At 46.0% G+C, this 14,287-nt stretch overlaps 1 protein-coding gene across 3 annotated transcripts; it reads left to right on the plus strand.

Moving 5' to 3' along the window:
* The first annotated feature begins 630 nt into the window (after positions 1 to 630).
* LOC127531327 (uncharacterized) lies at positions 631 to 13,465 on the plus strand. Of its 3 annotated transcripts, XM_051940388.1 has the most exons (15): positions 1,097 to 1,632; positions 1,748 to 1,817; positions 2,003 to 2,106; positions 2,185 to 2,548; positions 2,692 to 2,759; positions 2,879 to 3,079; positions 3,223 to 3,288; positions 3,382 to 3,561; positions 3,886 to 3,963; positions 4,051 to 4,134; positions 4,554 to 4,640; positions 5,766 to 5,833; positions 12,940 to 13,057; positions 13,175 to 13,310; positions 13,389 to 13,465. In XM_051940388.1, the coding sequence occupies exons 1-13, from the start codon at positions 1,513 to 1,515 to the stop codon at positions 12,968 to 12,970; spliced, it is 1,521 nt and encodes a 506-aa protein (XP_051796348.1). In that variant the 5' UTR covers positions 1,097 to 1,512; the 3' UTR covers positions 12,971 to 13,057; positions 13,175 to 13,310; positions 13,389 to 13,465. The 3 variants fall into 3 exon arrangements, with proteins under 3 accessions (XP_051796349.1, XP_051796348.1, XP_051796347.1); XM_051940389.1 differs by lacking the exons at positions 13,175 to 13,310; positions 13,389 to 13,465 and having other exon boundaries at positions 631 to 1,632; positions 5,766 to 5,840; positions 12,940 to 13,027; XM_051940387.1 differs by lacking the exons at positions 1,097 to 1,632; positions 1,748 to 1,817; positions 2,003 to 2,106; ... (7 more) ...; positions 4,554 to 4,640; positions 5,766 to 5,833 and having other exon boundaries at positions 6,905 to 13,057.
* The last annotated feature ends 822 nt before the right edge of the window (positions 13,466 to 14,287 follow it).

Here is a 14,287-nt window from a genome sequence, read left to right on the forward strand (position 1 = left end):
TGTTAATCTTAAACTTATTAATTTATGATCACACAGTGGAGCATGAGTGTGAGAAATGTCTAAAACAAACTGTAAACTCTGTGATGAGATTAACCAAAAGCCAAATCTTGACTGTAAACTTCTGCTGGTGTTAGACCACGTGTAGTCTGTGACATTGGGGTTCATAAATCTCCACACATCTGTTAACAAAAGATGATCACTTATAAATGAGGTGGGTTTAAAGCCCAGTAATGATGCAGATCTTGGAGGATGTCTGTCCATGTAATCATCTGGAGCATCATTAAAGTCTCCTCCTATGATAATAGTAGAATCTTTGTATTTTTCCTTTAAATCGTCCAAAGCTGAAGAGAGTTCAGTAAACATGTCCTTTGCTTGCGATGCTCTGTTTGATCCATAAACATTACAAATGATAGACATCAAATCATCCACCTTCAAAACTGAAATGATCCAGCGGCCTTTGTTTGAAGCTTTGGTTTCCAGAATATCACCATTAAATCTGTTGAAAAGTACTGCCACTCCAGCTGAATAATTGTATACAGGGAGTTATAGTAGCAGCAGCAGCAGTACATGCATCTGCTGATGTGGGATTATTTCTGCCTTTTCAGCTTTTTTAAACACAGAAAATACACAAAGGATTTATCATTTCTTCACTATGTTGAAGCCTTAGTTTATACTGTGGTGAACATTTGTCTCTGTAAAATAGTACTCTGACAGATGAAATATCTCTTGTACCTTGTAGTGTTTGCTTAAAAAGTAGTGTGGTTAAATGTAACATTGACTACATTTTCCAGCAATTTTGATGTTAAAATTAATTAAGGTGTTAGTGCTTTGTTCCATTATCTTACAATCAGTTCTATCAGTCAATTAGGACATCATGATGAGTATAATATCGTTTATTTAAGACATGTTGCATGAGGAAATGTTAACATACCATTAATTACAGTGTCATATTAATTCTCTGTGCTGTGTTAAAGACCAGTTCAGCTACTTTTGCTGCAGACATGTTGAGATTCTTCTTCTTTCTGAGAAAACATGCAGTCGTGCTTTAATTTAGTAGCCATTGTCTGGTCTTTAGCCCTTTTGTATTTTGAATTAGTTGTTTCAGTTTGAGTCAGCAGTGCAAGTAGATTTTTCCCTCTGATGAAAAAATACATAATGAGGACATTAGCTGCGTCTTGTACATGCATGTTTTGCTGCTCATATTGGTGCTTACTGTTTCATAGCAGTGCTTTTAGATAACTGTTTTTTTTTTTCACCAGCCTTTGGACAGCCTTTTGGAGAGCCTCTGGATTGCCCTTGGACAGCCTTTGGTCAACCACCACTGCGTCACCTCGTATCCTTCCATCCATCCATCCATCCATCCATCCATCCATCCATCCATCCATCCATCCATCCATCCATCCATCCATCCATCCATCCATCCATCTGTTTTGTGTGCCTTGTTCTCTTTCTCTGTCTCTCTCTCTCCCTGTGTTTGTCTGTCTCTCTTGTGCTCTTGTGCTGTCTTCCAGGATGCCTCGGAAGGGGAGACGCTCCCAGGCCCAGAAGCAGCGCTGGAGGAAGCCGGACGCGTCAGAGATGCCCACCCCTCCCGTCGACGCACCCCACTGCTCCCGCTCTCCCCAGTACAAGGTATGTTTACACCCGAACTGACATGCTCACTTGTGCAATACAGAATGTGCGAAGTTGGACACATTCATGGCATCCGCATGATGTTGACTTAAATAAGTGTATTATTTGCTCACAGAAGGTTGGTTCCACCCTGCCAGCCGGACGGTTCTGGGAAGAGCGGCAGGCGCGTGCAAACCTTATTGCACGTAAGTACTCAGCTGTTTTTATCATGAAATATCTTCACAAATCATATTTAGTGTACCACCAACAATTACCCGTTGAACACAGATTCTGCTGTTCTCATACAATAATAGAAAATGGTGATTGTTGTATGAGCTCTTTGTTTGAAATCCATTTTAAATCCTCTTTTGCTCTGTCTTCTTGTGAACAGGCCGTGGCACCGGTTACCGCCACAAGGTTTTAAAATGGCCAACTTCACCCTTTACTGGGCGCGACCAGAAGTTGGTCATTCCTCCTGAGCGCCCTGGAAAGAAGGTATAATTATTAATTGTTGCTGTTCGTTTTCTTAAAAAGTTCTTTTGACTTTTATACTAAAACTGTGGTCTTTTGCAGTTCATTCTTCTTGTCGGGGACTCCCATCTACGTGCTCTTGTAGATGGCTTTATTCGGATGCCAGAGTCTCGGCTGAGCTTTGGCTTCCTGTCGATCCCGGGGGCATCTGCTTCTGAAATTCGCACTGAGGTTCTGCATGCTGCAGTTCCTCGTGCACCTGATGCCGTCTGCGTCATGGCCCCCGGCAACAACCTGACCAGCACCACTGTGGAGAAGGCCGGTGTGGATTTTGCCAATCTCCTCACCACTTGTGGCAATCGCTGGTCTAAGGTTTTTGTGGTCGACTTTCCTCCCCGCCTGGTCGTTGACGTCCAACACCAGGACCTGCTTCGGCAGGAATACAGACGTGTGGCTGCTCGTATGGGTAAGAGGAAAAACATTGTTTTCATCCATTCCATTCACTGAATGAACAAACTAGAAAGACGTGACCTACATTTTAACAATTCTCAAGTATCAGTGGACATTTTGGTACAATGATGACTTTTTTTTTCTCAATTGTTTTTCAAGGTGTAAAGTTCTTCAACACTGCAGAGCACTTCCCCCTGAGTGATTTGGTGCTGTGGAGCAAGGATGGTGTAAGTGTAGTATGTTGTGAAAAAAGTTGTTGATTGGACAAGTTTGGTTCACGGCAGATGTTCACTGACATTAAAACTGTTTATGTGTGTGGGGTTTTTTTTATTTCTTATTTATGCAGGTCCATCTGAGTGATCGTGAGGGGATGGGGATCCTCGTCCAGTTGTTCTGGTCCGCTGCCAGCGAGCAACTGGTGACACCACCTCCTTCGCCCCGGATCTCTCCTCAGCCTCCAGTTCGGAAAGCTACAGTGAGAGAGAGATCCCCTGCTCCACCCAGCCCGAAACCCCGTGAACGGAGGAATATTGGTCAGGGCGGCAAGGTAATTGATAAATTGCTTTTTGTTTTTTAGACTTCTTTTTAGACAACTGTGACATCATGTATTGTGATAATAATGGTAATAATATGTGTACTGTGGTAAAAAACATTAGTTATAATTTACTGTGACGCTTTCTGTGATTGCAGACGAGCCATCCTCGGGAACCTCCCCGGTCCAGAGGTTCACCAAAGCCCAGGATGGCTCAACAGCAGGTTTGTGATTCTTCAGATATTTCTTTCGGATGCTATTGGTTGTTTTTTGACAGGACAAACTGTAATTAGTCGTGTCTGCTTTGTGTTTTACAGGTGGAGGAGAGCTTTCTTCCGCTGAACCCCGTCTGGTTCAGCAGCACAGCCCTAAGTGCCATGGAGAAAGTGTCTCCCTCCAATATGTCTTGCCTGGCGGATTTCAATGCCATGGAAAAAGTGTCTCCCTCCCATCAGTCTTGCCTGGCGGATTTCAAGGCTTCTCCTAAGCCAAAGAAGGTAAGTTGATTGATTAAAATTTTATCTCCCGCAGAAGGATTGTATGAATGCTCAAACGTGAAATTCCTGACAGTTCATTCTGCAGATGTTTTTTTTTTTTTTTTTTTTTTTTAGTGTCATCTGCAGTTAAGTAAAACTAGTTCATAACAACAGCCACAAATAATAACAGACTTGAATCAGCTACACAGAAATGTAGTTGTAAATTGTTGGATAGCTGTTCAACTCCATTTAATTGGTATCTCATTTGGTTGCTGCTGACTCCATTCCACAGGCATCCACATTGTCCACACTGACACTTGCTATGTTTTTCTCATCTGTCATCAGCTGTTTGACTCACCCCCGGCCAGATTGTCCTGCAGTTGGAGCAAGACAGAAACCCCTGTTTGTTCTCCCATTGCAAAGGTAAGGAGTAGTCCTCTTCTCATCAATATGTATCATCTGACTGAAAATCATTGTCATTTCACTGAAGTTTTGTTGTTCTGTGTTTAGATGGCCAAGATAATGACCCCCTCACCGAATGGACAGGCCTGGACAGCTGATGATGCGGGCTGCAAGCCTCCTTCTCCTGAGAAGGTATATTTACCTCTCTATAATCAATTAAAAGAACATTACAAAGCAGAAATCTCCATTTGTGGCCATTTTTGTTGTTCCTGTTTTTTTCTGGCACATTTACTGTATAATCACAATTCCAATGAATCGCTACAATTAGGAAAATTGAAGCTAGTAGCTAGCTATCAGCGACCAATCTAGCTTATTTGTTAGCTTGCTATCTTTTGGGTAGCTAGCTTTGGGACAACTGAAACTACTGGCTAACTAGCTGGCAGCTAGTAATCTAGCTTATTCAAAGGCTAGCTAGCTGTTAGCTAGATACATAGCTTTTGGATAGCTAGATAGCTAGCTTTTAGACAACTGATGCTATTTAGTCGTTAGCCAACTATCTAGCTATCGTGTTGCTTTATTTTTTAAGTGTCACTGTTATTGTCATTTATCAGATGACCCGAACACTGACTCCATCACAAACCAAGTGGCCCTGGTTCATGACGGCTGCATCCACCTCAGCTGATGCACCAACAGACAATGTAAGTTTATTCCTCTATGATAGACATGTTAGACAATACACAAGTATTTTTTTTTGTAAAGTCATGATTGTTTGGTTTTTTTTGTTTACTACAGTTAAAAATATTTTTTGGCAATTGAGAGAACTGTTATTACGCTGGTCACAATACAATAAGCTACTTGTAATGCTGTGTTGTGTGCCATTGCTTTGACAAAGTAACTCTTGCTTCTAATCAGGGTTTTACATTAGCACTAGCCACTGGCAAAATTCATGTAGAAAAGGTGAATAAAATATTTACATCACTTGCCATTGGCATGGTGGAAAAAAGTCAGCGGAATACTGACTTTGCTATGTAATTGCATTTCACACAAACAGGAAAAGTATGTGGTCCAGGTAGTCTTCAGTAGCCTTCAGTCTGTACAGTAATGTTGATCCCACGACCATCAACTGTCTGTTAGATGAAACAACTCTGATGCTGCAGTCATAAGTTGTCTGCTCAAAGCACCCTCCTTAAGCCTCCTCACAAACATTGAAGCAAGTCCCATTACGTTAAAATAGTAATGCCATGTTGAAATCTGTGTTGATGTCTACAGAATAGGAGCTAACTAGTAAATTAGGTGACATAGGGTTATTATGTGTTCATGGTCTCAGAAAAAATGTAAGTCATTGTGATCTGTTCAAATGCAATTTCAAGAAAAAAAGAAAATATGTTACAATGCCCTGGAAAAAATCCCGGAGGGAAATTCTACAAATAATACAATAATACAACAAAACACACAGATACATACATATCTATGTATACACACACACACACACTATATATGTGTGTGTGTGTGTGTGTGTGTGTGTATATATATATATTTCATATACACATATACATCTTATGCATGATTGCAATGAACATACAAATATGTATATTAAAATAGGTAATAGTGAGCAATAATACGCTAAAATAATACAAGATTTCCATAAATTGGTGAGAGGATGTTCATAATGTTGGAACAATGAAAGTTGTTACTGAAACATTCAATCATATGATCCTTTAACTGAAGAAGCTAGTACTAATGCTGAACTGGAAAAAAATTAAGCTGTCTGAATAATTAATGAAAATATAATAATTACTGATCACAATTTGTCATAATTTCAGGATAAAACCAGGAGCGAGAGTCACCGTGTGGAGTCAGTCCGGGCCAGTCATTCTCAGAATGATAAGAGGTACAAGGTATTTTCCCGCAACCATCAGTGTAGCTGTAATGCACTGACATTTCTGGCATACCACACTGAGGGCTGTCAGTTCACCAGGACTACACTCGATAGAGTCCTGGCTCAGGGAGACGCGCTGTATGTCGGAGTCAAACAACAGTTGATTCGCGACAAGACCTTCCAGAGCAATCACCTGGCAGTCGAGGAGATGCCAAAACAAGTCCTCACAGACAGACATTTGTATAATGTCAACATGTCTGAGATCAGGTGTGGCTTTTTAAAAACTCAAGTCTCGAGCCCTGGAAGACGGCAGTGGTGGCTTCCGCTTGCCACCCAGCTGGAGTGTCTTTCAGCAGAGGTTAATCAGGCTTTAATCATCATTTCACCCGAGGTTATTGCTGTTTTCCGTGATCAGTCCGGGAGGTATGGAGTGTTTGATTCCCACTCCAGAGACTCTAGAGGATTACCCTCTCATTCCGGGAAGGCGATCGTCATGACTTTTGCGGAACTCAGTGACCTGGCTAACCACCTGCACACCCTCTTTAGAGACCGTGGAGACTCCACAAGTTACGAGTTTGTCCCGGTTTCTTTTCAGACTGACAGCCCCAGTGCCTCACATCCTCAACAATCCCCGGAATCCGAGGTTCAACATGAAGTGTCTGAACCTGCTCTCCTCACATTGCAGGCAGACAGTGGGACAGCTGTCAAAATTGAGGACGTTACAAGTTCCTCAGCTGTCCCACAAGAAACAAGGCTCTCTAAATTCAACAAAGATCGGAGACGAAAAGCCAAGAGGAGAGCATGTGACAAAAAGGAACAAGTCCAAGAAAAAATTGGGAAAAAAACTTGTGAGAGAATCAGGTATGCCAGCTGTGCTGAATTTCGCAGGAAGAAAATTCAGGCACAGATTAAGTGTGTGCAAAAGAACCGTGAACAACGGCGGTTGTCTTCTAAAAAATACTATGCCAAGTTCAATATAAAAATGCGAGACCGAATAAAAACCAAGTACATGACAGATTCTGCTTTTCGGAGCAGGCAAAAAAATTATGCTGTCAAGAGGTACAACACGGATCCAGACATTCTGAACAGGCAGATAAAATATCTTGTCAAGAGGTACAGCATGGATCCGGCCTTTCGGAACAGGCAAAAAAATTATGTTGTCAAGAAGTACAACACGGATCCTGCCTTTCAGAACAGGCAGAAAAATTATCTTGTCAAGAGGTACAGCACGGATCCAGCCTTTCGGAACAGGCAGAAAAAGTATGTTGTCCTCAGGTACAGGAAGGATTCAGAGTTCAGGCTACATCATATTCAACGCTGTAGCCTGCTCAGAAGACGCAGGTTGGCTGCCAATCCTGACATGCGTCAGAAGTTGCGGAGAGCACTGAGCATCAGGCGGAAATACCAACAGCTCGGAACCTCTCGCCAGCCAGTGCTCACTTCAGCGATGGCAGCGGCAATAGCAGCATTCCGTGAGACAATCAGCCACGGACCAACATACGTCTGCACCGTCTGCCACAGGACTATGTTTCCAAATCAAGTCAAGTCATGCAAGAGAGTTAAATACTCCACCAACGTCAACATGGCACAGGCTTGCTTGACTGGAACGTATGTGCATGTCTGTGACGCTGAGTGCTCCTCCCCTTGCTCAATGCCACCAGAGAGACTGCAGGAGTGGATCTGCCACAACTGTGACAGCCACCTCAGCCGTGGGAGGATGCCAACACATGCAGTAGCGAACAATTTAGAGTTGGCACCCATTCCCCCGGAATTGGCCCAACTCAACGTGCTGGAGAGACAGCTCATCGCTAAAATCCTTCCGTTTGCTAAGATCATCGCCTTACCGAAAGGACAGCAGCGAGCAGTCCACGGAGCTGTTGTGTGCGTTCCATCGGAAGTGGAAAGCGTTGTCAACAGTCTTCCACGTCCCCTCCCAGAAGCACAGCTACTGCAGGTGAAATTAAAGCGTCACATTCGATTCAAAGGTTACCAGCACTTTTACACTGTCAACATGAAGAATGTGCTGGTAGCCCTGGAAAAACTCAGAGAGCAGCACTCTGAGTATTCCGATGTGACCATTGACGAAGAGGCCACGTTCCAAAATCTCCTCCACGACTCAGACAACGAGTGCACGGATGATGCGCAGTGGGGAGAAGACGGCATGCTCGACGAGGAGCTGCTGGAGGCGGCTGATGGCTACACTGAGCCAGTCTTGGCCGATTTTGTGTCAGCCGCAGGAACGAGTCGGCCAGAAGACGACCAAAGATGCAATACTGACATGCCATCACCAAGCACTGAGCTGGAAAACCTGTCCAATGATGTCACGAGAGAAACCCTCTTGGAGGAGTCTGCTGATGACATAGACTCTCAGCACGACGGCATGGATGCTGCCCAGTGGGGAGAAGACATCTTGGACCAAGAGCTGCTACAAGTGTCTGACAGCTACCAGACCAATTTAGCTGCAGACATACCCACTGAACAGCAGGAGGAGCTAAGACCTGGGCTTGCTCTGGACACCTGCATGCAGCCACCAGACATTGCGCAGGAAATCCTTTCCTATGGAGATGGCATTTTCAGCGTTGCCCCCGCCCAAGGCAACAAACCTGTGGGATTTTTTGCAATCCCCAAACTGGAAGCCATGGCGTTCCCTGTGCAGTTTCCCACAGGAGAGAACACGCTGGATGAAGACCGTCCCATCAAGCTTTCACCCAGCAGATACTTTAACGCCAGGCTTTTCGGGGCAGACACGCGGTTTGCCGAGGACCAGACTTACCTTTTCTTTGCGCAGTTTGTAACGGAGACGAACCTCGCGAGAGGAAGTATGTCGATTCAAATGCGCAAAGGAAAGATGCGCACAAAAGACGGGCGTGCCATCAAAAACTCCATGCTCCAGGACAAAGAGGAGGTGGAGAGATTAATTCAGGCCAAAGAGGCCATGCGATTTATGCAGCCTCTGAGAGGCACACCCGCATATTGGAATAAAAGCCTGAGAGATTTGCATGCTATGCTCAGGCAACTCGGCAAACCGACGTTCTTTTTGACTTTTTCGGCAGCTGAGATGAGATGGCCTGAAATAATTGGGGTCATCAAATCTCAGCAAGGACAAACGCTTGGTGACTTTTCCGAACTGGACTGGAAAGCCAAGTGTGACATTTTGCGCAGTAACCCTGTCACCGTTATGCGCATGTTTGAAAAACGTGTGGATGCCCTTATGGCAAAGTTGATCCTCTCACCAGCGCGGCCCATCGGCGAGGTGGAGGATTATTTTTACCGCGTGGAATTTCAGGCCCGCGGAAGCCCACACATTCACATGCTAGTGTGGGTCAAAGACGCCCCTGTGTACGGCGAGGACTTGGACCACACCGTATGCAGGTTCATTGACCGCCACATTTCCTGCCAGATGCCTGACCCCGAGAAGGACCCGGAGCTCCACAAAATCGTCTCGGAGGTTCAGGTACACAGCAGGAGCCACACCGGCTCTTGCCGAAAGGGAAACGTGGTGTGTCGTTATGGCTTCCCCAAGCTGCCGTTTGATATCACCTGGATCACGGAGCCCTTTGCTGCCGATGTGGAAATGGAAGATGGTCAAGACCAGGAAGAGGTGATGAAGGAACGGAGGGAGCAGATCCGTCGGCAGCAAAGGGAAGCAAAGGAAAAGCTTCGGCACCTGAGAGAGCTCCTCATGGATCCGAAGGCCTCCTTTGAGAGCTTGTCAGATCTCCTCCGTCGATGCGACTTGGAACACGACGCCTATATGAAGTGCGCCGAAAATCTGACAAGCGGGAGCGTGGTCATGCTGAAGCGGCAGCCGAACGAATGTTGGGTTAACGCCTATAACCCAGACCTTCTCCGCGCTTGGAACGCAAACATGGACATCCAGTACGTCCTGGACGAGTACTGCTGTGCCATGTACATGATGTCGTACATCACCAAGCCGGAGCATGAGATGACCGAGATCCTGAACTCGGTCGTGAAGACCAGCAGAGAGTCTGCTTTCAACCAACGTGAGGAAATGAGAAAGATCATGCAGGCCTATGCGAAGCACCGAGAGGTCAGCGCCCAGGAGGCAGTGGCTCGCACGTGCAGCTTGCCCCTGAAAAAGTGCTCGCGGTCTGTGATTTTCCTCTCGACGGACGAGGAAGCCATGAAGATGAGTCTTCCTATGAGTCGCCTGAAGGACATGGCACCTGAGTCTGAAGAGGTCTGGATGTTGGGGGTACCTGAGAAGTACCTGTTCAGACCAAAGACTCCTGAGTTTCAGGGCATGTGCCTGGCCGAATTTGCATCAGACTATCGGGTAGTCTACGGCGAACAAGCACAGGGCCCCAGTGCCATTGCCCTTTTGTGTGACAAAGGACATATTGCCAAGAGGACAGCCGGAAAACCAGCAGTCATTCGATATGCGCGCTTCTCTGAGACCAAGGCGCCAGAAAAACATTTCAGACGACTGCTAAAGCTGTACCTCCCCCACCGATCTGACGACGAACTCAACGACGGGGGTCGCACCTCGTACGAAGAGTTCTACAAATCCCGACACGACGTCAAGGACATCGTTGAGCACAACAGGAAGCGATTCGAGGGACGAGGCGCAGGCATGGATAAGGCACTCCAGAACGTCCAGTTCGGTCCGGTCCTCAACGCTTGGAACACGTTCGCACCCGAGGTTGAGGCGGAACGGCAGGAGTGTCTTGAGCTCCGTGAAAAGATCCCAGAGGAGCAGGACGAAGACGCCGTGCCCGACTTTGAAGACCTGAATGTCGGTGAACCCCTTCCCCGAATCGAGGCGCCTCGGTTAAGTCCAGACTTTGTCCGCAAGATGTTTCAGAGTCTGAACGAGACCCAGGCGTGCGTCTTCTACGCTGTGCGCCAGTGGTGCCTTCGGCGTGTGTGGGGCCAAGATCCAGAACCGTTCCACTACTTTGTCTCTGGTGGAGCTGGTTGCGGTAAGTCCCACGTCATCAAGTGCATTCATGAGGAAGCAACGAGGATTCTGCGGCAGCTCCCGAGATTCCGGGACGCAGCTGACATGTCCCAGCCCACTGTCCTTCTGACTGCCTTCACGGGCACGGCAGCCTTTAACATCGCGGGCAAAACGTTGCACTCTGTCCTTAAGCTTCCCAGGTCCCTGGAACCGCCGTACCAGGGCCTGGGCAATGCACTTGATGAACTTAGAGCAACTTTGTCTTCGGTGGAAATTCTCATCATCGATGAGATTTCCATGGTTTCCAAGAAGCTGTTTGCCTACGTCAACTGGCGATTCCAGCAGCTCAAAGGAAACCGAAGACCTTTTGGCGGCATTTCCGTTCTTGCAGTCGGCGACTTTTACCAGCTGCCGCCGCTGGGCAGGGCCAAGCCGCTCTGTGTCTACGAGGAGACAGAGTTCGATCTCTGGAGAGAGCGCTTCACCATGGTCAACCTCACTGAGATCATGCGCCAGAAGGATGACCGAGCGTTCGCCGAACTCCTCAATCGACTGCGTGTCAAGCGCAAGCAAGATCCTCTGTGCGCTGCGGACAGAGGCTTGCTCATGAGAGCCGTCTCTGACGGCAAAGATTGCCCGCCAGGAACGCTGCACGTCTTTGCCACCAACAAGCAGGTAGATGGTCACAACGCAGCCACCGTGGCCTCCCTGCTTAAAGGGGACGTCAAAATAGCGGCCGAGGACTACAGGAAGGATGTCGCTACCGGCAGGAAGGTGCCTGTGCCCAACATCAAAGGCACCAAGAGAGATTTGCCTGACAGCATAATGGCAGCTGAAGGAGCAAGAGTTATGCTGATCAGGAATCTCAACGTGGAGGATGGCCTTGTCAATGGAACCTTTGGGACCATCTCCACCATTCTGCCTGACAGACGTGACCCTAAAGTCGTGAGCTTTCTTGGACTTAGACTGGATAATACCACAGCAGGACAGACTCTCCGCAAAAAGCTTCTGGGCCCCTCGGACGACTTGGTGTACGTCGAGAGATCCGAGGAGAGCATCGGTCGCAAGGGCGGAGTCGTGAGACGTCAGTTCCCCGTCAAGCTGGCCTTTGCGTGTACAGCCCACAAAGTTCAGGGAATGACGGTGACGTCGGCTGTCGTGAGCCTGAAACGCATGTTTCAGCCAGGCATGGCGTATGTGGCGCTTAGTCGCACCACTTCGCTTCAGGGTCTCACCATCACCGATTTTGATGAGACAAAAATCTATGCTGACCCTGCCATTACGACAGCTTTGGAAGACATGCGCAGCGCGAGTTTCCAGAGTGTTACTCCGCTGTTGCACCGCTTCAACCGGACGGAGCGACCAGACGCAGAGGTGACAATCGTCCATCATAACACCCAAGGGCTTCCATCTCACATGGTGGACCTGAAGTTGCATCACGAACTCAGGTTGGCAGATGTGCTTTGTCTCACCGAGACACATCTGTCAGGGTCCTCTGTATCCTCGTCCTTTGATCTGGAGGGATACACTGTGTTTCACCGCAGCAGACAGGCGTGTTACACCACGTGCAGGGACATGGCGTCAAAGGCCGGGGGTGGAGTTGCCGTGTACTGCAGGAGCGCTCTGATGGCGGAGGCGCCGAGCTGCATGGGACGTGTCACAGATCTCGAATGTCTGGTCGTGAAGGTTGAGGTCCCAGTCAAAGTGCTAATAGCAACTGTGTATAGACCTCCAGATTTTGGTTTGCAAAAGTTTCTGCCAAACCTCAACGCTCTCTTGGACACATTGGAACTGTTGGATCACCACCCTATTGTTGTTTGTGGTGACTTCAACGAAGACCTCCTTTCGAGAGGCAAAAAAAGCATAAGAGATGCACTTCTGTCCAGAGGCTACAACCAATTGATCACAGAGTCTACCACAGACAAGAACACTGTGATTGATCACATTTACATTTCCCAACCTGAGAAATGTGTTCAGTCAGGTGTTCTCCAAACGTATTATAGCTATCACAGCCCGGTCTATTGCATTTTGACTGGCTAAAGCCTCACCAGCCAACACTGATTTTGTGTCACACACTCACTTTGTGACACATCAGCGTGTTGTGCTGTCCGATTTTACAGTTGTGTCACACGTTTTTCATGTGGCACATTGTTCTGCTGTGTTTTGTTCTTGCTCTGATTTGTTCTTTGAGTTCCAGGCCTGAGGGGGTCCAGGAGGTGCAGTGGTGAGATCAGACGTCCTCCCACAAGTCCCCTCCTCTCGGACGCCCAGTCCTTTTGGAAGTCTTCTACAGCCTCCCCATAGGCATGTCTCAGGTAGGAACAAGTGTTCAATAGATATTCGTTCTAATCGTGCACATCAATTTACTTAATTGTTGAAAAATGTCAAACTAATTGATATTAATTTGCCACTCTTAATTGTTCACCTTTTAGAATTTGGACTTGGCTTCCTGTGGTCCAGGGAGCGGGGTGTGTAGTGTGCAGTGTCGGCCGACGGCCTGTATAGGTCCGGTAACGGCTGTAGCTCCACATCTGCTTCCACGACCTGCTACGACGGGACATGCCTCAGGTAAAAACCGCAGTACAGATTTGCACTTGTTTCACATTTCAATTTTCCCAGTTAATTTTGATCTTTTAACACCCACAGACAACACAGAAGACCTCCAGAAGGCTGAAAGAAAAGGCTGAATGTTGTAAATAAAAAATGTATAGTATATGAAAATATTTCAAGTCTGAAGTGTCTTCTTTGGTTGCTATAATAGTACTACATGTACAGTATTTTGTATTGCATTGTTACATTGGTCCTTCTCTCTATGTATATGGGTCATTCCAGAATTGGAGGACAATTTAGGCATCCTAACCTTTGAAAAATCTCATATTTTTCTGTCATATATTTAAGAAAACCAGATAGCAAGCCATCAAATAATGTGATTCGGCCAGCTCAGGCATTAAAGTTACACTTTTTATGAAATGTTTTATTTGATGTGCGCCATGCATAGTACAATCCTGTTATGAATACTCAGGAACCTGAAAAAGTATATTTTTTTCAAAAATGTTTAATAAATCCTTTACCATTAAGTAAAGAAGGCCACATGCACATTGGATAATCATTTAATTTCAGTTAAGACTTGACCTCGATTAATTTAAACAACTTTTGAACTCTGGCATGCCCAACTTTTCAGTATTTGCTTGTTTTTTTAATTAAATTGCAAATATTTGCTCAAATCTATTTCAAATTAAATCATTCAAACCACTAAAAGTACAATAGGTCAAACCCTCATGAGTTTGGGAAAATCATTTAAGATTATTTTGATAAAAATTATTTGGTAACGGTTGAAATTAGAGTAACAGGGTTGAATGGATCCATTACTTCTTATTATAGATCATAACATAAATTTGACAAATACTCAGGACCACAGGAATGTTGTTTCATAACATCTTATGCTGTGTATTAACCTGCAATGCCTATCATTCAATTTCTTGCATATTTCAAATATTAGGTTTTGGGGCTTTCTCTTTCATATAGGTGTAACTATAACAAGCTGG

This window comes from Acanthochromis polyacanthus, chromosome 20 (assembly GCF_021347895.1).
Source record: "Acanthochromis polyacanthus isolate Apoly-LR-REF ecotype Palm Island chromosome 20, KAUST_Apoly_ChrSc, whole genome shotgun sequence".
NCBI lineage: Eukaryota > Metazoa > Chordata > Actinopteri > Pomacentridae > Acanthochromis > Acanthochromis polyacanthus.